Here is a 26,433-nt window from a genome sequence, read left to right as displayed (position 1 = left end):
TATAATTTGATCATATTTTCAATAAGCTCTCCTTGTCCAAATCCAGATTTCCAGAATGCTTCCTGCAGCTCTGATCCCAAAAGATCCCATCTTTTCCCACAGCCTTCATTTGGGGTAAAGGGATGGAAAATGTCTAACAGTGTATGTAGTCCTGATTATAATGTTGTAGATATTTTCCCTGTCTCTCTCCCACAGCAGATGAAAATATGAAAATGGAGTATTCAACCATTCAGGAGCAGGGTCACAGGCACAGTGGAAGAGTGGAGTATACAACACAATTTAGTAACCAAGAAACCTGGGAAGATAGAGCTGGGATGCCTCAGACTTCTTTTACCCCCCACTCCCTCAGTTCCATCTCAAGGCACTCCTGAATTGCTGAATTTGTGGGAGTCTGAGCTGGTCCCTTCCCCATCTGTTATTACTAAACCAAATACACCCTGAAATCTGCAAAATGTGCATGGGGGTTACAGGGAGAGAAATCACCCCAAAAATCACATTGTATTTAGTGGTAGCCCACCCAAACAGAATCTTCTTCATCTTCTAACAGCCTTGGTTTTCTCCCTTGCCCCCATTTCTTTCTTGAGATCTCAGATCCAACAAGTTTTCTCGTGTTTGTTTGTTTTTTTTTAGCTCAGATATTTTCTTTTTATGTTCATAGTCTGTTGACTGGCAAGTAAGCTACCAAATAAAAGTATCATCTGTTTCTTCCTTTTGCTTTTCTCTAAAGCCTGCTATATAGCATCAGCTTTCTCTCTTGTGGTACTAGGAGGACACTGTCACTAAGTTTTTGATCTCCAAACTGAGCCAGTTACTTTGGTTTACTCAATCTGATGAGTTCTTCTATGGAAAATCGGAAACATTTTAATTGTTGGGAGTCCTTCCTGCCCAGAGACAAACCTGGGAAGTATGCAGATATCAGAGTAAAGAAGTTTCCCTGAGCTTACAGCCAGATGACTGCTATAGGACAACAACTGATATAACTTTGAATATACTGTCCCATTTAGGCCTCAAAGCAATCATGTAAAATGATTACAGTATTACTAACAGTAGAGGAAACTAAAGGTCAGAAAAGTTAACTAAATCCATGAGCACTAGGCTAGTATCAGAGGCAGGATGTGAATGTAGGTCGTCCTGACTGCAGGTTCAAAACACTATCTGCTACACAACAATATCTGTACTTTATCAACCCTGTGAGGATACAAAGAGCTAAAGAAATAATTTTGACTAGAACATCCCACCTACTTTGCCATCCCCAATACATTTCAAAGTCTTCTGACGAACAGGTATTAAGTTGAAAGGAGATTCAGCAACAGGACAGGGAAGGGAATGTGGAGGAATCTTAGCTCTGGATCTGGTGCTGAAAACAAAGTGGAAAAAAGTAAAGAAAAAAGAAGCTATCGTAACTGAGGAGCTACAGATTATTTTGAGCTTTTGTGGGAAATACAAAAGGTCTCAGGGTTCTTTTTTTCTTCTTCTTCTTCTAACAGTTTAGAGTGCATGGCTGGGGCTGCATGCTCCATGGTTCACTTCTTTCTAAAATACTTAAAAGTATTTCCTTCTTCCTTCCTTTCTTCCTTCTTTCCTTCCTATTATCTTAGTTCCCATCTCTGTCCTCTTTCAGACAGCCTGATGCTCATACTCTAAACTCAGAGCCCCAGCCTTTCTCAAGAGGAGTGAAATGGAGAGGAAAGGAAGTTCACAGAGGCCTTGGGATACTTAGGGTTGGATTTCTTTCTTCATATACAGTCCCATTCCTGTGCCCCGTGTCTCCAATAAATGTCCCTGTGTAATGGCATACTTATAAAGTCCTGGTTAATGCCTCAATTACCCTCCTCCACCCTGCCCCCAACACATGGACTTTCCCCCTCTCACTAAACTTTCACTTCTTTGGGACTGTGCCGTAATCCTGTTTGTCTCTATTACAGAAGAAAAAAACCTTGTCCCCCCCCCCCCCCCATATTGTTTATTATCCAAAAAAAACACAGATTAGAGACCAAGGGAACCAGGCAACTTTGCAGGTTGGCAAGTGAACCATAGGAGATTTGCAGTAGGATTGCCTGGGAAAGAGGAGCTACTTTTATGGACTATGACTTTCTGAGAGGATTTCTCTGGATCCACAGAAAGCAACAGAACCAAAGGGCATCTCCTCCAGGTCGTGACTTCGGGGAAATTCGCCCAGACCGAAAGATACTGCTATCTAGTTAGCACCCTGTTTAAAGTAACTTCCTCCCTCTGGATTTAGTTCCAAATTTTCGGCTTTAAACAAAAGTTAAAAACAAAACAAGCTCTGGCGAATGGAGGCCTTGTCTTCCTAAGTTCTGGAGAATTTCCCCTTCCTGCTTCCTTAAGTTTCGGGCCTTGAACATTTAAAGAAGAAAAAAATCAACACGAATAAATCTCAAAAACCCAGTTTTGTGGGTGGGGGTGGGGTGAGGTGCGACGTGAAGTTTTGGCATTAACTCTCTACACTGTGGTTGGATTGTAACCTCTATATGCTGGTGTTATTGTTATTTTCTCTCGCCACCCGAATCCTTCTTCCTTCTTAGGTTCAGGAATGGGGATGTATGGAACAAGAAACTTTCTGTCTTTGGGCTCTCTGATAATAAATGCCCCGGCAAAGAGGCTGAACACAACAAGCAGTGACGTCCCCCAGTGAGTGAGCATCTGGTTGAAGTTGGAAGGGTGGGCTTCCCGAGAGGGATTGGAAGAGAAGAGAAGAGCCAAGACTTACACAGATCAAAGGACAGAATCATAAAGGTATCAGTGCTCTGTATTGACAAATAAAATGGTCTTTTCCATTAGAACTGCTCTATGTAGAGTAAGAGAAAGCTGTTTAGACACTCCTTGAATGTACATCATTAAAGGAGGAATAAAAGTGAATATATTAATAATTGAACCAGAAATTAAAAACCCCAAAAGCTTATTCCTAAAAGATTAAAATAATGTAAAATAGGGTGGTTTGTACTTGTCTACTTCAATCTTCTTTAATTTTGACTCATCCTCGCCTGGGTGGAGATACTAAACATCTCTTTTTTTTGTCATTACCCTTTTCTCTTTTCCCTAGATTGTTCGATAGGTATACTAGCTGATAAGGTCAGTAGGAAGGCAGAGAATTCTCCAGCATAAAAACGTGAAAGGTAGCGCTGTAGCTCGGACAGCTCTGGTCCTTTGGAGTCAGGAGAACTGGGTTTTAGTTCTAGCTCTGCCAACCAGCTTTGTAACCTTCCCAGGACAGGCTTCTTCTCCACACGCCATCCAGCTAAAGACCAGGCTTCTCTACAGCCTAGCTAGTTACAGGATTGCAAAGTATGCCCTAGAAAGATTTTAACCTTTTCAGAACTTCTGTCTTTCCCCACCCATCCCCGTTGACAATTGCCTCACCTGGCCCGCTGTTTTAGCCTGGTGCTATGCATCATTTCTCTCCCTCCTCCCTCACCATCTTCTTTTCAGCCAGCACCCTTCTCCACCAAGTCTTGAAATTGCTGCACACTGCCCCAATCCCCCCACCCCGTCTCCTGGAAGCATTATCAAATCAGTCTGCCGGGTCTTGGAAGGGTTCTGTCAATCCGCTCCTCTATGGCCCCCCTCGCAGCTCTCATAACTTCCAGGACCAGAGTACTGTTTCCTGGCCCCAACTACTCTATGTATGACATCTCCACCTATCTGAGGGCAGGAGCTATCTTTACTTTTGTACTTGTTAAAGCCCGATTTTATACGTAAGCACTAGATACATAACTTTTTAAAAAATAACTTTTTTTTTAAAATCCTTCATTCTTTGCCTGTTAGCCCCTAGGTAGGCTACCTTTAAAACCCATTTCTATCTTGAAAATCCTATTATTTTGTGATTCTAAAAGTACTTAGTTCCCAAAATTTCTGCCCAATAGTTCCTATAGCCCTTATGCTCAACTGGGCCTGGGTGGAAGCAGTCTTGAGAGAACTCTTCTTCAGCTTCATCTTCAATTAGAGCACGCTCTTATAGCTAGAAGATTGAGAGATGTGGTTTACAAAGAAGAACCCTCTTTCCTAAATCAACCTAAGTAAGTCGGTATCTGAAGACAGGACCTGGTGCTAAAATGTCCTTTAATCTACCTAGTCTCTTCTCTCCCAATACACGATCTCAGTCTTTATACATTGATCTAATGCTTGCCTCTGACGGCGGTAGCAATCCTGTTTCTCCTACTATGACCTCAGATCTCAGCTGTAAAAGTTAAAACTGTGTGGAGCTTCCCTCCGCCCATATTAAACAGCTCATAAATAATTTTTCATAATTGAGGTCTTCCTAAATACAATCCTTTCCCATCATTCACACTGCTCCTTTCCATCCCCAAATTCGGGGGGTGGGGGTGGGAAATGCTACTTAATATTTAGGACTTCTGCTCAGGTACCAAAGGAGGATAAAAAAAGAATTTTTTCAGGGGGGGGAGGAAGAGAATCTAGGAGAGGCTGCTGGCCTTCTGGGAATACAGTACCCCAACTCCATTATATTCTTCTTTTGATGGACATTCCCCCCCCAAAAGGTGTTCCATCTAAAATATTAATAATAACAAATGCAGTTCAATTTATTATATCTCTACTTTGTGCAAGGCATATCCGCAGCCTACGGAAATGAATGATATACATTTTTTTTTAATGTCCCTGTGTGAACGTATCTCTAAGCTTCTCTGATTGTGTCTGTTCTGTCTCGCTCTGTGCTTGCTTTTCTGTCCTAGACTTTCTTCTCTGCTGTATTCTGGGGACATGTAAGGAGCAGGAATGGAAGCCCTTCTCAAACCTGGAAAAGAACACCCAATCCGTATATCTCAATTTCCATCCAGCGCTCAACACCTAATTAGAACATGCATTCATAAAATAATAACCCACCTGCCGAAGCTTGAACGCAGCAATGACTTTCAGAGATCACTACTCCCTTAGTCCAAGGATGTACACTATAATTTTGATCTTTGAGGATTCAGGACTTGAGGATGAACCACTTTCCAGAGAGGGAGAGAGGGGTCATCCAGTCCCGGATCAGGAAACAGCAGCCCCAAGTTTTACGACTCTACTAGCCTAGGCTAGTCTATGCAACCAGTAGAAGTCAATCCAATACCTTTCATTCTTTAGCGGTTAAGAATTTCTTCCTTCCCCTGAACTGGTTCTCCCATCTATATACTTTTTTGGAGACGAACTTCTGCTGACTGGTCTGTGCCTCTTTCTACACAGATGCATGATACACTCTCACGTGCATTTGTGCCCTGACTACCTCTTTAGAGATCTAGCCATAACCGCTACTCAGCTGCTTTGTGAGCTCTTTTTACACAAAAAACTAGGTCTTTTCTCCTCTCTAAATACAGTATGTTGTTGTCCCGAGTTTAATGGACTCAAGACAGTGGAGAGAAAAGGAACACAGAAATCTAGGACTGATTCTCAGGTTTCGGGGTAAATTCACAGGCTGAGAAGGTGAAAACAGGGGTACCAGACCCTCCACTTTGTATCCATCGCCTACTGAGGACAAAGAGGGAGTCCTTCACCACTGAGAAACTCCAGAAAAACCTGAATTTATCAGTGCACTTTAACTATTCAGTCAGTCAACCAATCAGTAAAATAAGCATTTATTAAGCACGGTGTTGGCCACTGTACTCAGGGTTGGGGTTACAAAGAAAGGCAAAAAAAAAGAGTCTCTGCTCTCCAGTTCTCAAACTAAGTGGGGGTGGGAGGGGAAGAGGAGAGACAATATGCAAACAGCTATGTACAACAAACTATACGAAGGATAAATAGGAAGTAATCAACAGAATGCTTGGGAAAGCCTTCCCGAAAAAAGTAGGATTACTATTCTACTTCTCCATTGGAATTTGAGGTTAAATTACTTTTTTTCCCCACAAAGAAAGAGACTACAATTCAAATAAGAAGCTGGAGAGGCATGGTAATAATATAGTAATGATATCAACACTGATAATTATTAACCCCTTTCCAAATTCCTATGGGACTTTCTTGGAAACTCCCTAAATAACACATCACATAAAACATCTTTCCCTAATAAATTGCATTCTAATCTTAGAACTATTTGAATTTGCCTTCATTCATATGGTTTATTTTATTATTTTTAAAGTTATATGCTTCTGATTAATTTCACGTTTCTTAGAAGAAAAGGAGAAAAAGAAGCAAAATGTTCTTAAGAAGGAAAAGAAATCCCAAACCTGCCTGTCTGTCATATTCAGAAAAGTTTTTACAAATAAGTTTTGCAAGTAGCAACTAACCTTCGTGAGGGGGAAGGGATCAAGGTCATCTATCATCTTTTTATTTTATTTTAGCTGATCTGATCTTAGTTTAATTTTCTCTATGCCCCCCCCCCCCCCGCAGTTCCAGATTAATACTTCGGATTTGTCTGGCTGGTAAAATTTGAATGCTATTTACCCAGAGAGTCCAGGCACAGAACAAAGACCTGATGCCTCACTTACGTAGCGAAACTCTTACGAGAACATTAACCAGATTTTAATTTCATTTCGTTCATCAATTTCAAGAACAAGTCAAGTGACAAATTATTCCCCTGAAATTTTCACTTGAAATCTTTCTCGGGGGGGAACTGTCTGGTAGCGTGTGGTTGCTATAGTGGGATGGCGTTTGTGTGCAGCCCCGCTTGAGAGGCCGAGCAAGAGAATTGATTGTAACCAGTATAACTAAATTTGTAATTTCAAGGAAAGTTAACCAGGAGGAGACCGAGATAGACACAGACTTAGACTAAATTCAAAGAGAGTCACAGCCACAGAGATAGATACTGAAATGAAATTCGTCCAAATACTCTCACTGTCAAGAATATCTTCCCTATTAGCGTAGCACTATTTTTCCTTCTCCCGGGATCAGAGCCTAAGTAATCGCTGCTGGGCTCCCTAAAGTTCCGCTCTTGTGTTGTGTAAAGTGGAAAAGGAGACACGGCAGGTGTCAGAAGACAGCGGGAGCTTCTGCCGGCCTGTTTCCTCTCTCTCACCTTCCATTAGCAGCCCAACACACGCACTCACCTATCTGACACTGATATCGCAGGCCAGCCTGGTCATGTTCAACCCTTAGGAGAATTTAGATTTTATTTCTTTTTCTCCTTCTCTTTTCCCCTCCCTACTCTGGGTTGGAGGTTCCGGAAGTTCCAGTCTTTCCCTCCTGTGCCCTTGCAGATCAAGTGTAATACTTCTCTTCCATCCACTCATCCTCGTAATCCCGGGTGCCTCCCTCCCCCGCCATGCACATTGAGTTTAAAGCCACCAACTTCTTATCGAAGTTTCTTTCCCCCAGGAAATTCTCCCATTCCCCTGGGGGAAGCTAATAAAAATAATTTCAAGACTGGGGACTAAACACAAGGGAAAATAAAGGAGGGGAGTGGAGGAAAGGGGGTTAGAGAAGTCAGATCTTAATTAGCTTCCACACAGAAGATCAAGTTATGTAATATGTAACTAATTATAGCCACCTGCTTCCAAGGAAAATCCACTTGGGTCTCCGGACTGGGAAGAGACCTTAAGGTTGGACGTCTCTTGTGGTTGCACCTGCTCTTCCTACCCACGGGGCACCACCCGCACAGCCTCAGTCGTGGTGGGCTGGTATTGGGGTCTCTGGTGCTCTGCGCTCAGAAGCCCTCTCTCTCTCTCTGGCACGTCTTTCTTTCCGTGCTCCCCACAGACTGCAATCTCTCATCACGAGAGTTTAGAAAGACCTGTGTGGGACATAAAAAATGCAGAACCAGCCATGGAGGCAGGAAGGCAGATAAATAATTTTACAAAGGAAGCTATCAGCTATATTTCAGCCCCAAACGAGATCTAGTCGTGGTAACTTGCTGGGGTCATGCCCATGTCGTTGGCGGCAGGCTCTTGAGATTGCCTTCGCAGAGGATTCAAGGAAATGTTGCTTATGTATTTGTTTGTTGGTTTACATCTATACCTATCGGCAACGGCTGAAAGAAGTCAGGAGTGGGGAAATGTCATCCAGCTGTATGTGTGTGACATCCCAAAAATCTGTTTCAGACAGTATCATAGCCATCATTTCGAACATTAAGTCCAGTTCTTAAAATGGAGATTTCCTTTCTACGTTATATTAGCAATAGGGAAGAGAACTATTAAAATTAGCCTCTCCTGCCATTTTCTCTTTTCCAAAACCTCAGTCTTTTCTGTTTTTGTAGAGTTGCTTCTTTCAGCCCTTCCAAGTCCCAGCTAAAATCTCACCTACAGGAAACTTTTCCCGAATCTCCTTAATTCTAGTGCCTTCCCTACACATTACTTCCAATTTATCCTCTAAGTAGCTTGGTTGTACTCTACCATTATTGTTGGTATGTTGTCTCTACCATTACACCGAGCTCGAGATCAAGGACTGTTTTTTTTTTTAAACTTTGTATTCCCAGTGCTTAGCACAGTGCCTGACACCCAGTAGGCTCTTAATAAATGTTTATTGACTGACTGATTCCCACTCAGAGTCTGCCAGTGGCTGCCATATTATATCTGTTTCGAATTACAGAGGAGGAAAAAAGGAAAGGTCTGAGTGACAAGGTATCTGGGGACATCCTAAAATTACTCATCACATCCTTTCATGCATTTGCTAAGTCTTCTGCTACTATTTTCCTGTGAGGACTCATCCTCTGCTTCTGGGGCAAGGCCCAGAACTACATACTCGTGCCTGGAGTTGTGAGGTAGACCTCAGGAATTGAAAAATCTATATGCTAGTTTTGTGTGTGGCTGTTTGTTAAGCCAGTAATATGTTCTCGTTCTCCCCTCCCTGCTGAAAGACCACTTAAGAAAGGTAAGCAGGAAAACAAGCAAAGAAGAAAAATAGCTTTGCTAACCTGTGAAGTTAGATTTAACTTTCAGGTAAACCTAATTCGTTTGGTTTATCTTTTCTGCTTCAGCATCCTGCACATCTCTCACCATCTTACCTTTTCACCCAACCCCAATCCTGTTCCTTCTCTTTGTCCAGCCCCAACTTTCTCTACAGGCTTTATCGAGAGAAAGCTCCTCGAGTGCTCGCATCTTCCTAACCTCAGTGCAGCAGGCTCCTTGCCGTAATCTTGCCTTTTTGAGCTACACACACAGGTCAGAGAAGGGTTCCTATAGCTGTTTCTCACCCTTTCCATACCCCACCCCCAGTCGCTAACTGGTCTCTAGAGCTGCAACAATTCCCTGTCTGAGCAGAACTCTCCCCCCACCCCCCCCACGCTCAGTTCTCTCTTCTCTCCACCTCCTTGTAAAGCTGGCCATTCTTTCCTCTCCACAGCTGGACGACAAAGAACATCTCACCTTCTGGAAAGACTGCTCGCATTTTTAGGTAGCTGGTGGTAAGCCGAATGATGGATGCCTTGTCTAGCTGAGAGGTGATGGCCGAAGGAAGGGGTAGCAACTTGGCCAGTTCATAAAATTCTCCATTTTCCTTTTCCCTCCTTGTCTTGGCTGCATTCTTGGACTTCTCCTTCATCGTGCCACTGCTTTGGGCATATTATATTAGACGTGGCCCACTCTTCAAATCTCCAGTGCTCAGCAGCCGCTGTGTGTGAGGGTTTAGATTTCTAGCAATGGACTGGTTCGCCAGGAATAAGTCGATCCTTTTGGCCGCGGGTGAGTGAGGAGAAAGAAGACCAAGATCAATTCTCCTGAATAGGCCAATTCAGGCATGTGATAGATACAAAAGCAAGGGATAGCAGCACTGTAGGGAAAGGAAACTGAAGAGGTGTTGTCAGGTTAGAAGTTCAGTCAGTTAGGTGAAAGACCCCTGGATCAAGGAGAGAGAGAGAGCACGCGCCTTGTAAAAAAGGCCTGGAGAAGCAGACTGGAGACACAGCTGTGGCGTTGGCAACAGTATCTGAGGCTTCAGGAGGTCTTCTTGCCCAGAGAGTTGATTTCTTCAGGCTTAGATAATTTACTCTTATTGAGCAAAACCTGAGATAGGAAATTCTCGCTCTGGCTTCTTCTCCCTGTAGCAGCCCGACAAGAAACCATGCTCTGGAGTTGTTAGTGTCAATCAGCAATCAAATGACTGGCTCTCTCTCTCTCTCTCTCTCTCTCTCTCTCTCTCTCTCTCTCTCTCCCTCCCTCTCTCCCCTTCTCCCCTTTCTCCCCTCTCCTTTCCTCTGTCTCCCCCTCTTCTATTTTTCTTCTTCCTTTCCTCTCTTTTTTTTATTTGGGGGTGAAAATATGGAGAAGAAAATTTGATTTGTTTAGTCCTTAACTAAGGGGGAAAACTGTCTCAAAACCATAGGCGAGTGAATAAAAGGCAATTCCAAACCGCAGCAGCAGTCTTAGCAGTAGTAGCAAGAGTAGGTAAAGCCAATGAGTGAGAGTCCGAGATGGGGGTGAATAGGGGTGCTGGTCAAAATCAGCAGCTGTCCTCTTTTCTTGGTGCTCCTGCCTGGGAGATTCCGCTGGGAAAGGAGGACTGTGTGTCGGTTTGTTTTTCTTCCACGTGCTTATTAGGTATGTTTGTTTATTACAGACCTGCCTTCCTGTGGAGTCCGACAGTCCCCTCTTGCTCTGCGAAAAGAAGAGAGAGGAGAGAGATGGGGAGGGGGGGATTAGAGAGGCAGGTGACGAATGAATCTCTCTTCCTCCACATTCCTTCTTCCCAAAAGTCACATGACAGTTTCTATATTTCCACTTTGGTAATTTTCCCCAAGACATCCAAGACCTCTGGAAATGTTAAAGAACTCTGCATTCTTACATCCATAACATTATGCATATCATATGTATGACATGGAATAGATTATGAGAAATCATTCAGGGAAATTGAAGGAGAAAAGAAAAGAAAAGGAGGAGGAAACGGAGTAGAGAAAGAGGAGGGAAGGAAAGAGAAAAAGGAGGAGGAAGATGAAGGGAAGGGCCTTGCTAGAGACCCTATGGAAAAGACCAGAGAAAGGCAGAAATGAAAAGGGGGAGGAAGGGGAGGTGATCAGAGGAGTGGTGGTTAAGAAGCAGGAGTATGGGAGAAATGTGGGAGAAAAGAGGAAGACTAAGACAAAAGATTAATTTTGTGATTTGGAAATATTTCACAAGGGGCCCATATTAAAGCTGACCTCTGTCCTCCAAGTCCAACCTTGCCCACCTCCCATTTATAAATGAAAAATGTGAAAGCAAATCTCTCCCCCTCCCCTTTCTCCTTCCTCTCTCCCAACTTCATTGGTGTAAGAAGAAAAAGGGAGGAACAGAAGGAAATAGACTGGAGTAGAAAGGAAAGTCTGTCTCTCTGACTCTTTTCTCCCTACCTGCTGGCCTCCTAGCAGGAGGCCTACGCCACCTCAAACAGTCCCCCCACCATTTCCACATTCATGAAAATAGAGGGAAGTTCTGAAATGGAGTTTTCAGAGTATTTTTGTAATAAAAAAAAAAAATGGAGACATAACAAAGTCATTTAGGTCCTGCAAAGTACAGAACAGAAGCCAGCAACTTAATAAAGTGTCTGTTTCAGAGAAGTGTGTTGCTGAGAGACCCTATCGGAAGAGACTAGAGAAGAATAGAAGGGGGCAGGAGAAAAGGTGATAATCTGATTGTATAATCCTGCTGGCCAAGATGATTTTGATTTAGTATGAGGCTTCAGAGGTTAAGCCCAGGTCTTTTCTGTAGCTCCAAGCCATTGTAGATTGTTAAAAGAGCTTTGCAGTAGCTCAGGGAAGGTGATGTTGAGCTCCTGAACATCTCTGTTAGCTCAAAAGTCTATTCTCTGCTGAGTTCCAGGGGGAGGTGTGAAACAAAAAAGAGAGGGAACGTGTATATGTAATTGCATTGTTGGATGGGGAGCACTCCCAGGGGACCTGATGTTCCTCCCAAGAACAACTAAATTGGAATCAAAGTGAACACTATTCTTAAGCAACTAGTAATCCGAACATATGGGATTACTGAAACTATATTGTACACAGCTATTTATAATACAGGCACACAGCATGTTAATGCACAACTGTCTTACACACATCTCTGAGCAATTCTTTCATAGGGGCAGGTGGACAGGGTTAAAATAAAAATCTCTTGGTGTTTCAGTGTCTGCCTATTTCCAGCAATTGATATGCTCACTGGATATTTTGGCCTCCCCTGACAGATACAGGCCCTATACCTGGACTGGAGAAAATCTGTGAACAATCTCTTTCTCTCTTAATGGTTCCCTCGTATCTCAAATCTGCCTTTCTTAGCATAGTTGTGAGGTATCTCCACTGAAATCTTCCCAAAATGCCTCATTGTGGGTGAGACTTCACCCAGAGTTCTTAAAGACAAGTCTTTAAGCAGAAGCTAGAAAAGCCTTGAACTAACTATATCTATTGTTCAAAGACCAGCCTGGCTCATCACCAGATGGGCTGCAGGGAGACAGACTTTTCAATAACAACAAATCCATTTGACAGTCTACTGGAGAAGTCATAGAGAAGCTCTGTTTCATGTTGGTGAAGGGAATCACAGAACCTTGAACTACTGAAATAAATTGTGAGAAAAGACTTTGTTTACTTGAAAGTACCATATAAATGTGAGCTATAGCATACACATGGGTACACATACACACACTATAAATACACAGTTAAACTGATCTGCCTATCTGTACTATCAGTACATAATTATAGCTGATGTTTATGTATAACATAGCAAGTGCTTTCCCCTCACAATAGCACTGTGAAGTATATTCCTAGTGTAAATATCATTAAGCCTATTTGGCAGAGAAGGCAGCTGACTTTCACAATAGCCTCAATTAACTAACCCACAGTAACAAAAGTAGTACATTTGGAGTTAGGACTTCAGATTCAGAGCCCTTTCTTTAAGACATTCAGCCAACTCACAGAAGTTCGTGTCCCTATAGTTAAATGATGTTTTTATATGAATGTACGAATATCGTATTGAAGACTGTCTTCAAGTCCATGTTTCTCATGATAACTCTTACCTTTCTTAACTAGCCCAGCAAAAGATTGGAAAGTATACTTTATTTGGAGTAAGAGGTCCTGGGTTCAAATCCCAGCTGTTAGGTTAACTCACCACCCTTCTTGCCCAGAGCCCAGGTACTTAGCCATTTTGAGCATTAGTTTTCTCATCTGAGAGGCCTGGACTAGCCAGATAACTTTCAAGGTATCTCTCTAAGGTCTTTTAAATGGCAAATTTTGACTTCCTTATTCTAGGGTAACAGATTGCTAAGTTCTAAAACTGTAGGACTCATATGCATATAATACAGTATAGGGCCTATTATACAATGTATTTATTTATTACTGTGTTCATGTCTAAAGAAGTTGTATAAGGCAGAAAGAGCACTGAAATCAGACTCAAGATGTGGGTTCAAATCCCTCTTCTGACATTAGCTGTATGACCCTGAGCAAGTCACTTAACTTTTCTAAGCCTCGGTTTCTTTTACTGCAAAGTGGGGATAATGCTATCTGTATTACCTGCCTCACAATAATATCTGCACTCCCTGCCTCCTTGCTGTGACAATCAAATAAGCCAAGGTATGTGAGGCTTTAAAAATCTTAAAAGTACTATAAAACTTCAGTTATTATTGGTAGTAGTAGTAGGGGGAGGGGGAAAGGAAGTAAACATCAGAGTCTTTCAGTCCAAACTTTGGTTCAGTTTTTATTTTAAAAGGATTCTCTTAAAAAGGATCTTCCTGTGAGTGGGCACTTCCTTCACTAACAAATTCAAACATTCTTATCCCTTGTATATAAGTGGGGTCCAGTTCTTATAGAGAACTAGTATGCAATTTTAATTTTTAATTAAAAATGTGTTAATTTTTCTCATCTTTGTGAATAACCTTGTTGGAAAGGGGAGAATCTCTTCTAGGAGAATAGTGTTTCATTTTGTAAACTCATCAGCTAGGTCCCTTCCTTAGACTTCCTTTAATATTCTCCTTCCCCTCACTCAGGAACCTTGGACTATTTTCCATTCCTCATCTTCCTTCCTTTCTTCTCTAACTCCAGTAAGACTTCCCTTCCCAAAGTCTACACTTGTGGAGGTTCTGACGATCCATTTATTTTGATGAGGGAGTTCATTCCTTGTTAGAAGAAGATTATCCTGATCCCATAAGAAACTAAATTAAAACAAAAATCTGGTTTTAGGAACAAAAATTTCACCTGACCTGAATTCCAATTTTCTTCAAGTTTAAAGGGAAAAACACTGTATAATATTGTTAATTTTAGTAACTATCTACCTGGGGTTTATACCTCAAAATCATCTAGCCTGAAAGTCACTTAATCAATGTGTAGTTATAAGCAGATGGGTAACCACAGACTCTTAAATTGCAGAAGATTAGGACTAGGAAGGGCCTTTTTGATATCAAGTAGATCAAACTCCTTAAATAATAAGGCAACTAAGGCCAGGAGAGTCAAAATGACACCCACAAGTAATTGTTAGCTGACAGCTGAAACTAGAACCCACATCAACGAAGCTTGCAGTTCAGTTCTCTGGTATATCATGCCTGTTCTCCAGGTCTCAGCAAATTTTTCCACAGTCACATGCAAGTGTTTCTCTAGACTCCCTCGTCCCCCACCTCTGCATCTGTCTGTGTGAGTCCAGGGGCTTGAAATAACCCTTGTTGCAAAGTAACAACAGATCAAAGTGCCTAAGCCTGAAACTGGAAGGAGGTAAAGACTTAGAAGCAGAAACATTTCTGAGACCTCTCTGTCCAAAGAACCACACCTTTGTTAAATTGATCAATGTGTGAGGGAATCTTTTAGCAGGTACCATTTTCGGTAGGTAGCAACAATCACAGTCAATGGTCACTGCAATCTGCAGTGCCTCCTTGATGCCTGGATCCTTCTTCATCTGGTAAATGCATTCTTTTTACTTTTAGGAATTCAAGCACTTGCTTAGCAGTACTGAACCACATGTTCATGAGACTGCAGCTGCTCTGATTCACTGACCCTCGGAGTAAACTTAAAGACCAGAGGAAATTGAAGTGAAGAGGTAGTGAAAACCACTAAGGCCCAGCCCTATTCTAACTGGACTAATTGTCTGCCTTACTGATTATGGAGTAACCTTGGGATCAAAATCCTCTTTCTTGAAGGAGGTTTAAGAGTGTTTGAGTGAAGGGAACCAGGCAAGGGAGAATAAGGAAGAGAGACTATTACTTACTCTTCTTTTCGGTGTCAGCCTCAAGTAGGCAGATCACCGAGGGAGGATCTCTCACTAGACAAACTTCTTATTTTTACACAGGTTTACTTACATAGGTTTTCATTTTATTTACTCAGAATTTACCAAACCCATTCCTCTACCCTCCCCTTCCCCCTCTCCTCTACCCCACCTCTGAGCTCTCACTTCTTTAGAAATTTTAAATCAGAAAACCGATCTGGAAGGAATTGTGACCTTGAAAGGGAAAGAAAGTAGATCTGTGTCTCTCGACATCTGGTTTGACTTTACCCTTCAGATGCCCCCAAACTGCCCCCCTCCCACACTTCTCTGCTCCTTCCTTACCTGCTACGCAGCTTTTGCGGAAATTTATTTCAATGGAGATCATAGATCAAGAAGATAAAATTCACAGATGTTTATATAGATAAATTATGGGTTTACTGGGAAGGCAGTCCCCTGGTTGTTGATAGTGCTATAGTAATATAATTTTTATATTTTGTGGGGGAGGGGTAGCATGCCTACCACTTCTAGCATTGGATTAGGAAGGGGGGGACACTTCAAAGCTACATCTCCATTGAACCCCTAAGGTGAAATTTAAGGAAGAGCAAGTGATGACAACTGAAAGTTGAAGGCACTTTCTAATTCTCTGCTTCCGATTTGTCTCTCCGTGGATGCCCAAGGCTGGGATTCAACACACTGCCAAGCAAAGTGGAAAATGAGTCAATTACATGGCTATTCCACCCAACTCTTCTCACTCCATCAACCTTTACCTCACCCATATTTCAAACAAGAGATGGGTGAGTTGTTTTTTTTTTTTTCCCGAGGGCGGGAGGGGAGGATTTTCTGGACAATTTCATTAATTCTTCACTTCATTCTCTATATGTAGATAGCCACCTGTCACAAGATTGTATTTCTGTTCACAAAAAGGTATATCAAAGAATAACATCAATATATAGTAATAAAATGTCAATTGATACGAGATATTTTAAAATTACAGATATTTGCCACTAATTTGTTCTTTTTGATGGAGGATTACAACAATATTTGCACTTCTTTGAAATACAGTAAAGAACTAGTAAGAACATAGGTCTTTTTATTAAAAAAAAAATTCTTTCAGTCGAAGCTATCCCTTTAGCGAAAGTGCTTTACTTAGACTGTTCCTTGTTTAATTACCTTATTACTTCACAGGGAGCCAAAGTAAATTGTCCCTCACAGGACAAGAAAAACAAGCAAATAATAATTAAGAAGTCCAGGGTTCAGTGCAGCTCCCTTATCTACAGTTATTCTTTCCAGCCAAAGAAAATTATCCCAGGTTAAGAGTTTAACTCTATATAGCTATAGGTAAGTAAATCTGTTTGGTTCTCCTGCTTTCAGAACTTAAAACACAAAAACAGAGCACTATATGGATCAACCCAGTTCTCTTCACTCTTTGGTCTTTTTCTTTCATTGAGAAAGCTCCAGAATCTTGCCAGAAGGCTATTTATGCTCCCAGTCACCTCAGCTGCTTGTTTTCTGGGCAAATTTACGTAGGACCAGCTCGAAGCTAATTTTCCTCTTTATTTTTTACAAAGGGACAAAGATTTTGGTCCCTTCAGACTTCTCTTTCATGGTCAGGGCTAAGACTTGAGGATCTCAGGACTACAGAAATAAGGTGGGGAGGGGGTGGGGAAAGAAAATTAAAGGGAGAGAGAAATAGTAAGGGTTGAGATCAGAAAAAATCTCTCACCAAAAATAAATGAATATGTGGATGAATAAATGCTCCCCTCTCTCTTTCTTCCTCAGGGTAATGTATTTAACTGGACAAAACACGTTAGTGTCACTGATATTAGAGTGTAGATACACCACCAAAAGAGCGGATTTAATTAGAGCAGAAAGAAACCATTCTTGCTTTTATAAAATTTGGCAAAACCTTTAGCTACCCCCCTCCCAGACACTGTCTCTTTTTTCGTTTGTCTCTGGGAAAGTGCATAGAGACACTCTAGTCCCTCAACACAACCCTTAATTGTTCTCGACACCCCTGTTCAAGAGAAATTGAAGAAAAACTCAAGGAAAAAATGTACTTCAGGGTAGAGAGTTGTGGGGAGAAAGGTCCCAGAAGGGGAAAGAGATGGAATATAGAGTATTAGGGGTGATGCGAAGTGTCAACTTTTTGCACTTCTAGCTGTCCAAAAGAAAAGACAGTTCAGTCAGGTGGAGTAGGGATAGCACTATCTCTGACTCCTAGGGCCATACCAGGCTGAAGTCTTTGTATTTACCTTTCAAACTCTTGCCTTCTTCTTCTGGGAGAAATCTACATCCCACTTTAATAGAAACACTGTTTTCACAAATCCCGCTCCAAAGAAAAGGCAGTCCATGTGCTCTCTGGTAAGACCTGGCTTTACTTCAACAAAACGGTCCCCAAAGTCTACAGCTAACCAGGCAGAGATGAGAGAGGAAAGGTAATTCCCATTTGAGAAGACTTCTGAGCTGTTTAAAAAAAAAAAAAAAAAAAAAAAGCCGAACTCAAACGTGTATACCGCAATACCTCAATGGTTAGACTAACAATGTAATATATTTAAAATCAGAAGACATATCAGTTTGTTAGTTAGATCTGAAATGTAAATGCCATTTTCAGTATGTGAAACCCTGAAAACCAAGAACATGAAAAAAATATCCTTCTAGATCTCCACCCCCCAACCCCCAAACCCATCCCCGAAAATTTCTGTCAGCTTCAAGTAGGCAGATCACTGAGGGAGGATCTCTCAGTAGACAGACTCATTTTTACGCAAGTTTACTCATAAAGGTATGCATTCTCTTTACTCAGATTTACCAGCCTCATTCCTTTCCTCTTCTGAGCATGAAAGCATACACTAATCCGGTAGTGATTTTTTTTTTTTTGACTTGCAAGTAGTTTGATCGTAAAGAAAAGCGACTAAAATAACGGCCTCGCCTGAAAGCTAAGCATAGGGAGGAGAGAGAGAGCCAGTGTATTCCAAACTGAAAACCGGTAAAATGCTTCCCACTAAATAAAGGTTGGGACGAGATTTGAAATCGTCCTCAGGCACATTGTGGGAGAATAAAAATTCCCAACGAATTTTTGTTGGTATTCTAAAGGTGTGTCCCTTAATATTCTCTTCAGTCTATTGCAAGCAAGAGAAAAGATTATAAAATCTCCAGAAAACCTTAAGAAAGCTTTACAGTTAGGCTAGTTCTCCAGCCCCCAGGTTTGTTTGCTTGTTTGTTTGTTTGTCTGTTTGTTTTTAAAGGTTTATTTTGAAAAGAATCGGTCCATGGATTCTCTGGAAACGCTTAAGTAGAGAGAAATCACTGTAGGTAAAGTTGGAGAGTTCTAATGGCTCCAGCGGGCTCACAGCCCAGAGAGAATGAAGGAAGAGAACAAAATTACTTGGTTTGCAAGAATTTATACTGAATTCTGTTTCGAAACATTGCTGAGGAGGGAGGGGTGACGGTGAGGGGAGGGAGAATGCAGTGCTCAAATCTCTAAACTTGGGGTCTCCCTGGAAAACTTGGGAGGGTGGGCAGAGTTTTCTTAAGCTCTTCCAGAAGCTGGCCATGGCTGCAACTTAATTAAAAAAAAGAAGTGCTTATCTGTTTGTGTTGGGCTTGGAGGGCTGGAGGGGAAGGCATATAGAGGCTGAACAGGTTTGGGTTTTTTTTTTTCCCCTCAGGTAAAATTCAGGTAAGCACTTAGTTCCAGCTAACCCCAGGTCTGTCCTCAGCGTAGGAAATGGTCAATCCTTTTTGGCCTAGCCTATGGTCTCTCTTCCCTTCTTTCTCCTGAGGGTCCAATATCTTTGCCAAGACCAAGCCTAAAACCAGAAGAATTGCTCTGGGAAGAAGGATGAGCAGATCCTTGGGCTTTGGGGAAGTGGAAAATGGTCCTAGTCTTTTCTCTTACTCTAGCTGAGAGGGAATAGGAATAGAAAAGAGGCTTTGGAGTCAGGAAGACCTGAGTTCAAGTCCTGTGTGACATGGACAAGTCATTGACTATGAGCAAGTCACTGAATTTTAGTATCATAGGCACTGTTTTCACTCTCTTAGACCACAAACTACAGAAGAATTACTGCTCTGCATTGCTGGAGGGAACTTCCACACTGAGAATTTCCCACCATGATGAAATCACAGTTGTGGACACAGACTAAATCAAAACAAAAACCATTATTTGTTTCAGACTTTGCCTGGGAGTTTACCACTTCCACCCATTAAGTGGGGAAAGGTGAGGAAAAGGAGGTATATTTATTGCAATTTGAATGTCCCAATTAAAGAAGAGAGTTGTTCCTTTCCTAAGCCATCTTCCAGGGCAACCTGGTTTTGGAATACGCAACCTATTAGCTTTTTGGTCCATGATGCATCTTTCCCAGATTCCTCCCGCATTGCTGTGTGACAACTGTCTGGTGTATGTTTGTTCCTGTTCCCCATCAACCAGCCCCATGACTTACAGTACTAGAGAATGGGATCCCAGCCCATCACCCCAGTCACACCATCTGGGTCTGAAGTTCACCTAACACAGCTTGTATGACACCATTGGGGATGATTAATGATTGGTCCCACACTTTGGGCTTCATGTCATCATCTTTCTGCCCATACCTGTACTACCTGTACCTTTCACTGTGTTTCTGCTTTCCTAAAGACTTTGAATCATATTGTTTTTATTGGGAGAGTAGCCAGAGAGTAGCTAAGAAATGCATCTTCTCCAGAAGGTTTGAAGTGTATTGGAAGGGGGACAGAATGAATAATTTCCAAGCTGATTAAAAACAGAGTGCTTTGCCCACTAGTTCAGTTGCTGGTGTTGGGCACAACTGGGATACTTTATCCTTGAAGGAAGAGGAGCTCCATAAGCCCCAAACCCATAATGGCTCAATAGGGTGCCTCAAGCTCCTCATTTCACCCGTGCTTTTTTTTGTTGGTTTATTTTGGTGGATTGAGTTTTGTTAGTTACTTATGCTCTGACCCTGAGAAAATCAGGGTGTGCCCTTCAATGCTGGATCAAAATCCCATATAAAAGACACTAGGAAAATATATGACAGAATGAGAATATTAATATTAAAAAAGTATTCCCCCCAAGGCATCCAGTTCAGTCATAGGGCATAATAACTATCACAAAATGGAGTCATACCAGTCCAGAGACTGAGAAGCAAAGAGGAAAATGGATTGAAGATTGAGCATACCTTTGTCTCTAAGATAAAGGATAATTGAGAATTAGGCCATTTAAAACATTATTATAATAATAACAATAATAATAATTTTTTTCCTGTAAAATATCTCTTTTAGCTGACCTAGGCTGACAAAATAAAGTGAAAGACTGATAAATTATAGAGTTAAACAGAACAGTATAGACATGAGGAATGATTCAGGCTTAAGCCACTGCTTTTTTGCTTTTTTTTCTTTCTTTTTTTTTTGAATAGAGCCAAACAGAATAATCCAGTCAATACCACGAACCCCCTCACTTCACTATGCTCCCAAAGACTGTCATAATTTTTTTTCCTCTGTGGAATTCTTCACCTGTGTTTCTCTTCAATGAACCAGAGTTTAAACAAGGGGTGGGGAACCTATGGTCTCAAGGCCACATGTGGCTCTCTAGGTCCTCAAGTGTGGCCCTTTGACTGAATCCAAACTTCATAGAACAAATTCTTTCCCATGGGCCTGCTCACAGGTAGTCTGAGGGTTTTAACTTGAGCTTTGGTTCTGTCAAGGCAGGTTCTTCCAGGTTATTTTTTCTGAAAGTTTTTCTGTACTTAAAATATAATTTAATTAATTTAAAGATTTCATTAATTCAAGGCTCATCTTTTCAGATATTTCTTTTATGGATACAAATGCAGCCTTAGTGGATGGTTTAATACCACTATCCAAATAATTCATCACCTGGTGTTCATTCCTCAATGATAAGGCCTTTCAGATTCATATAGGCTGGTCCTCTCCTGTCAGATATACATTGTGGTAAATGCCTTTATTTTCTAAAGTATCCCATTTGTTTCTTTGTCAGATAGGAATATTCCCAGAGGCTGATGGAGCTATGGGCCTGAAGTCAGGAAGACCTGAGTCTAAATCCAGTCTTAGACACTCACCAGCTCTATGACCCTGGACAAGTCATTTAACATCTGTTGTCTCAGTTTCCTCAACTGTTAAATGAGGATAGTGATAGCGCCTATTCCTGAGGGATGTTATAAGGATTAAATGAAATATTTGTAAAATACTTAGTACTTAGCACAGTGCCTGAGCAGTAGGAACTTAATAAATGTTTATTTCTTTTCTTCTTTTTTCCTATCATGGAGGAAATAAGAAGAAGGAAAAAAAATTAAAGTTAAAACTAGAGGAACTTCCAGAATAAAGATACTTAATATGCAAGACAAAAACTTCTCCCAAACTTAACAAAACCACAAGTAGGCAGCTAGATTCAAAATACCTTTCCATAAAGATCAGCTTCTGCAAAGCATAGGAGATAAGAAAGAATATGAGAGCTAGAAGGGACCCTAAAGATTCTCTAGCCTAACTCTTTTATTTTATTAGTGATGAAACTGAGGCTTTTAGAGTTTTTAAAATTAAAATTTATGTTCTCTTTAGATTTTGTATTGTCTTTCCCTCCCCAACTGAAAGAGCAAAAACCCAAACGAAAAACCCCCAAACCAGTTACAAATACATATCATCAAAGAAAACAAATTCCCACATTGAGGAGGCCTTCAGAGTTGAAATAACTTCCCCAGCATCACTTGGACGGCTAATGGAACCGTCAAGATTAATACCCAAGTCTTTTGAGTCATACTCCAACAATCCTTATATACACCATAAAGATGGAAGACAGACCTTATTGAGGTTGAAGTTCCATCTCTTACTATTCATAGCTATTGCTAATCCATTACATGACCTTCAAATAGCAGCTTCAAATGTTCTTTCAAACTGTACATCTGTATGGTGGAGAGTTCCTTCTGGTGGAGATGCATCTATGCCCTGTTTCCTTTAAGAGATCTCTCAGATTAAGTCAAGAAGTGAACAACACTTCCGAGGGGCTTAAATAACTAAGCTTTGGATGGGGCTTAAATAACTAAGCTTTGGATACATTTCAGAATTCTAAAGTTAAAGATATTGCAAGCCAAGACTTTCCTGTGGAATAAAGGAATTTCTTTCTCTTTCCCCACCTTCCCTATCTCCACAGAATAGTACTGCCCCAAGATATACTTGAACTGGAAGGCTGGATACCCTAGAGGGTAGCATTTACCCTAGGTTCTAGGACTAGCCTTATAATTTTGCCAGTAACCCAGTAACACTATAGCTCATGAACCCCCACCAATATGTTTCTCATGAACAATCAGTCAGTAGACACAATTAGGAATTTACTAAGGAATTTACTAAGGATTTCTAGTGTTTTTTTTTTTAAAAAATTCTTCCCATTAAATTTTGAGTTCATTCCTCCACAAATATATATCTATGGGAAGAGTGAGTTCAAACACGGAGTATAATAGCAGTTAAGCACATGTGTAGCAAAGGCAATGCAGAACTGGAACTGCAGGGAATGGAAATCCTTTTTTGTCCTCACACAGCTCCCTTTGTCAGCAGGGTTGCTACAAGATGGGTTGCTCAGCTCATTTCTCAGGGTCTATTCCTCTCTGTGGTCTGACTCTCTTCTCTACTGCCATTGGTTCTTGAAGCCGTTTTCTTTCTTGAGTAACTATCTTCCTAGAATATCTGTCTAGGGTATCTGTTTCTACTCACTGCTGAATCCAATGTCTCCTACTGGTCTAGAAGCTTCCCTTCATAGATAAATAAATGGCTGTTCAATTTGGAACTGTCCTCAAAGGGCCATAAAACTGTGCATACCCTTTGATCCAGCAATACCACTACTAGGTCTATATCCCAAAGAGATCATTTTAAAAAAAAGGGGAAAAGAACCCACATGTACAAAGATATTTATATAGCAGCTATTTTTGTAGTGGCAAAGAATTGGAAATCTAGGGGATGCCCATCAATTGGGGAATGGCTAAACAAGTTGTGGGATATGAATGTAATAGAATACCTTTGTGCTGTAAGAAATGACGAGCAGGCAGGTTTCAGAAAAACTTGGAAAGACTTATGTGAACTGATGCTGAGTGAGATGAGCAGAACCAGAAAGACATTGTACATAGCAACAGCAATATCGTGCTATGATTAACTATGATAAACTTAACTCTTCTCAGCAATACAATGATTCATGACAATTCCAAAAGATTCCTGATGGAAAATGTCATCCACATCTAGAGAAAGAACCATGAAGTATGAATACAGATCAAAGCATACTATTTTCACTTTTTTTCTTTCTCATGTTTTTTTTTAATTCTGATTCTTCTTTCACATGACTAATGTGGAAATATGTTTAACATGACTGTACATGTATAGCCCATATCAGATTGCTTGCTGTCTTGAGGAGGAGGGAGGGAATGAGGGAGAAAAATTTGGAACTCAAAATCTTACCAAAATGAATTGTTGAAAACTACCTTTACATGTAATTGGAAAAAAATAAAATACTATTAAGTGCAAAAAAAAAAAAAAAAAAAAAGAAGATAAATGGCTGTTGTAGGCAGGGAGGAAAGAGAAATTCCTTTCCTTGACGCCACATTCCCTGCCCACCCCCCACCCCCCCAGACTCCATCCCTGTCTTTTGCAGGTAACTACTGCTTGTAATGTCTTTGATTCTGGAACAATGAGTTTGCCCTGTTTTAGCTATTTAAAGCCCTTAAGGGTGTGGCTAATTTGTTTGCTTGGGCAATCCAGTATGTTCCTCTTACTTCAATCAGAGAGGTATTTGAACCTAATAAAAGAATCTCTACAGTTAGTTTAACACCTCATTAACACCTTGTGATTACATTCTGCCCTTCTGTGCAGGTTTTTGGGGGAGCCCCTCTATTGAACAGAAAACATTTTTTACTGAACATGCTCATATGAGATTTGGTTCCAGTCTTAGTCAGATGTGATGGTTGAGGTGGGAGGGAGAAGCTCAGGGACATGATTACATATATACAAAATCTTTTTGGTATTTGTTTAAGTCTACTTAAGGTAATTGACCAGAAAATACTAGCCTATTAAAATGAAATAAAGTATTCCCTTTAAAAAGTGAATGTGTTTATTTATGTTTCCACTCTGTGTGTGATATATAGTCTATTACTTTTGCAGAAGTTGTCAGTGCTGATGGATGATTGCAAAGGGCAGCAGTAAGACAATTACACCAGTGTATTTATAAGACTAAGAGAGTGCCCCTGTTTGTGGACCATGCCCACCTCCTCTTTTCCTTAGCAAGGAAAAATAAATCTATTTTACTGGGCCCCCTATCAGATTGTTTTAGTTTTGGATTAGCAATTGAATTTCCTGAAAGTGTTTCTCCACCCTCCTACCTCCAATGGAAATGCCTGTCCATTCTCTAGAGCAAACATTTATTGACCTTGATGAGGCCAATTAACATTTATAGGACATAGTTTAAAAGGTGAAAGACTCCATTTGCCAAGGAAAGGCTGTTAATCTAATTCAGAGAAAAAAATTCCCATCTAAAAAGAACAGAAGAATAACACACAGTGAAATTTTAGAACTGTAATTTAATATCTGGATTATATTTGTACAGAAATCCTTTGAGCACTATTTGACAGTGAATGCATTTTCCTATTTGTATTTAGTAATCTATATTTCTCAATGATCTTTAGCTTGTGTGAATAGTGTGACTAATATTCAGCAGAGATGAGCAATGGATTTTTCAAAATGCAGGCATTTTGAAGTTCATTGCTAGTGTTTTTGCTTCAGAGATGGCTTAATATTTGATATGATAGTTGCAGGATAACTTAGATAAAAATCTTTTAGTATCTTTTCTAAATACATTATTCATAATTAAATATGATTCACAAAATGTAAATGATTACTCTGAGGTACCACCTCACATCTACCAGATTGGCTAATATGACAAAAAAAGAAAATGTTGGATGTTGGAGGGCATGTGGGAAAACTAGGACACTGATGCATTGTTGGTGGAGTTATGAATTGATTAATCCAACCATTCTGGAGACCATTTTAGAACTATGGCCAAAGGGCCATAAAACTGCATACCCTTTAACACAGCAATACCACTGCTAGGTCTATATCCCAAAGACATCCAAAAAAAAAAAGGGAAAAGCACCTATTTGTACAAAAATATTTATAGCAGTTCTTTTTGTGGTGGCTAAGATTTGGAAATGGAAGGGATGTCCATCAATTGAGGAATGGCTAAACAAGCTGTGGTATATGATTGTAATGGAATATTATTGTGCTATAAGAAATGACAAGCAGGATGATTTCAGAAAAACCTGGAAAGACTTACATGAACTGATGCAGAGTAAAGTGAACAGAGCCAGGAGAATGCTGTACACAGTAACAGCAATATTGTTCGATGAAGAATTGTGAATAACTTAGCTTTTCTTAGCAATGCAATGATACAAGACAATTCCAAACTACTAATGATGAAGCATGCTATTTGCCTCCAGAGAAATAACTGATATTGTTTGAATACAGATTGAAGCATGCTATATTTCACTTTCTTTCATTTTTCTTTTGAGTCTTCTTGTGCAAAATGATGAATAAGAAAATATTTTACATAATTCCACATGTATAACCAATATCTCATTACTTACCATCTCAGGGAGTAGGGAGGTAAGAGATGAAGGGAGGGATAGAATTTGGAATTCAAAACTTTAAGTAAAAATCTTAAAAAGAAAAAAGTAAATGATTGCACATTATATTGAAATGTGCTTTGTATATATGTAATGGAGAAAAGCTAGAGGACTTTCCAATAAGATTGGAGGTAAAGTAGGGGCAGCTAGGTGGTACAGTGGATAGAGCATTGGCCCTGTAGTCAGGAGGACATGAGTTCAAATCCGGCCTCAGATACCGTAACACTTACTAGCTGTATGACTCTGGGCAAGTCATTTAACCCCAAGTGCCTCGTTAAAAAAAAAAAAAGATTAGAGGTGAAGTAAGGATTCCCATTATCACCGCTACTATTTACTATAGTATTAGAAATACTAACAAATATTAACAATAAGACAAGAAATAGAAACCTAGGAAATAAGTATAGGCAAAGAGGAGACAAAGTTTTTTTCAGATTATATGATCAGGTACTTAGAGAACCCTAGAGTCAACTAAAAATTAAATGAATTAATAACATCATCAAAGTTGTAGGATATAAGCTAAATTCATTAAAAAATCAGCATTCCTATATATAATCAATAAAACCCATCAGGAAGAGCTAAGAAGAGAAGTTTCATGAAAAAATCACTAAAAAAGGCATAAAATATTTAGGAGTGTATCTATCAAGATTTGCCCAAAGACTATATGAATCTAACTATGAAACACTTGTGCAAAAATAAAGACAAACCTAAATAACTGGAGAAATATAATTGCTCGTGGGTAGGTAGAATCAATATTT

The 26,433-nt window shown here is 40.4% G+C and overlaps 1 protein-coding gene across 1 annotated transcript in view; it reads right to left on the bottom strand.

Annotated features, from left to right (window-relative positions):
- The window catches only part of SIM2 (SIM bHLH transcription factor 2), a 77,724-nt gene extending 68,304 nt beyond the window's left edge, over window positions 1-9,420 (bottom strand). The window contains exon 1 of the mRNA XM_027875428.1: window positions 9,246-9,420. Within this exon, the coding sequence (XP_027731229.1) occupies window positions 9,246-9,420 (175 nt within the window). The remainder of the gene's footprint in view (window positions 1-9,245) is intronic.
- Between the last annotated feature and the right edge of the window lie 17,013 nt (window positions 9,421-26,433).

The sequence above is a fragment of the Vombatus ursinus genome, unplaced genomic scaffold (genome assembly GCF_900497805.2).
Source record: "Vombatus ursinus unplaced genomic scaffold, bare-nosed wombat genome assembly UNPS02014809.1, whole genome shotgun sequence".
NCBI classification, from domain to species: domain Eukaryota; kingdom Metazoa; phylum Chordata; class Mammalia; order Diprotodontia; family Vombatidae; genus Vombatus; species Vombatus ursinus.
This window is presented reverse-complemented; position numbering and strand designations above follow the sequence as displayed.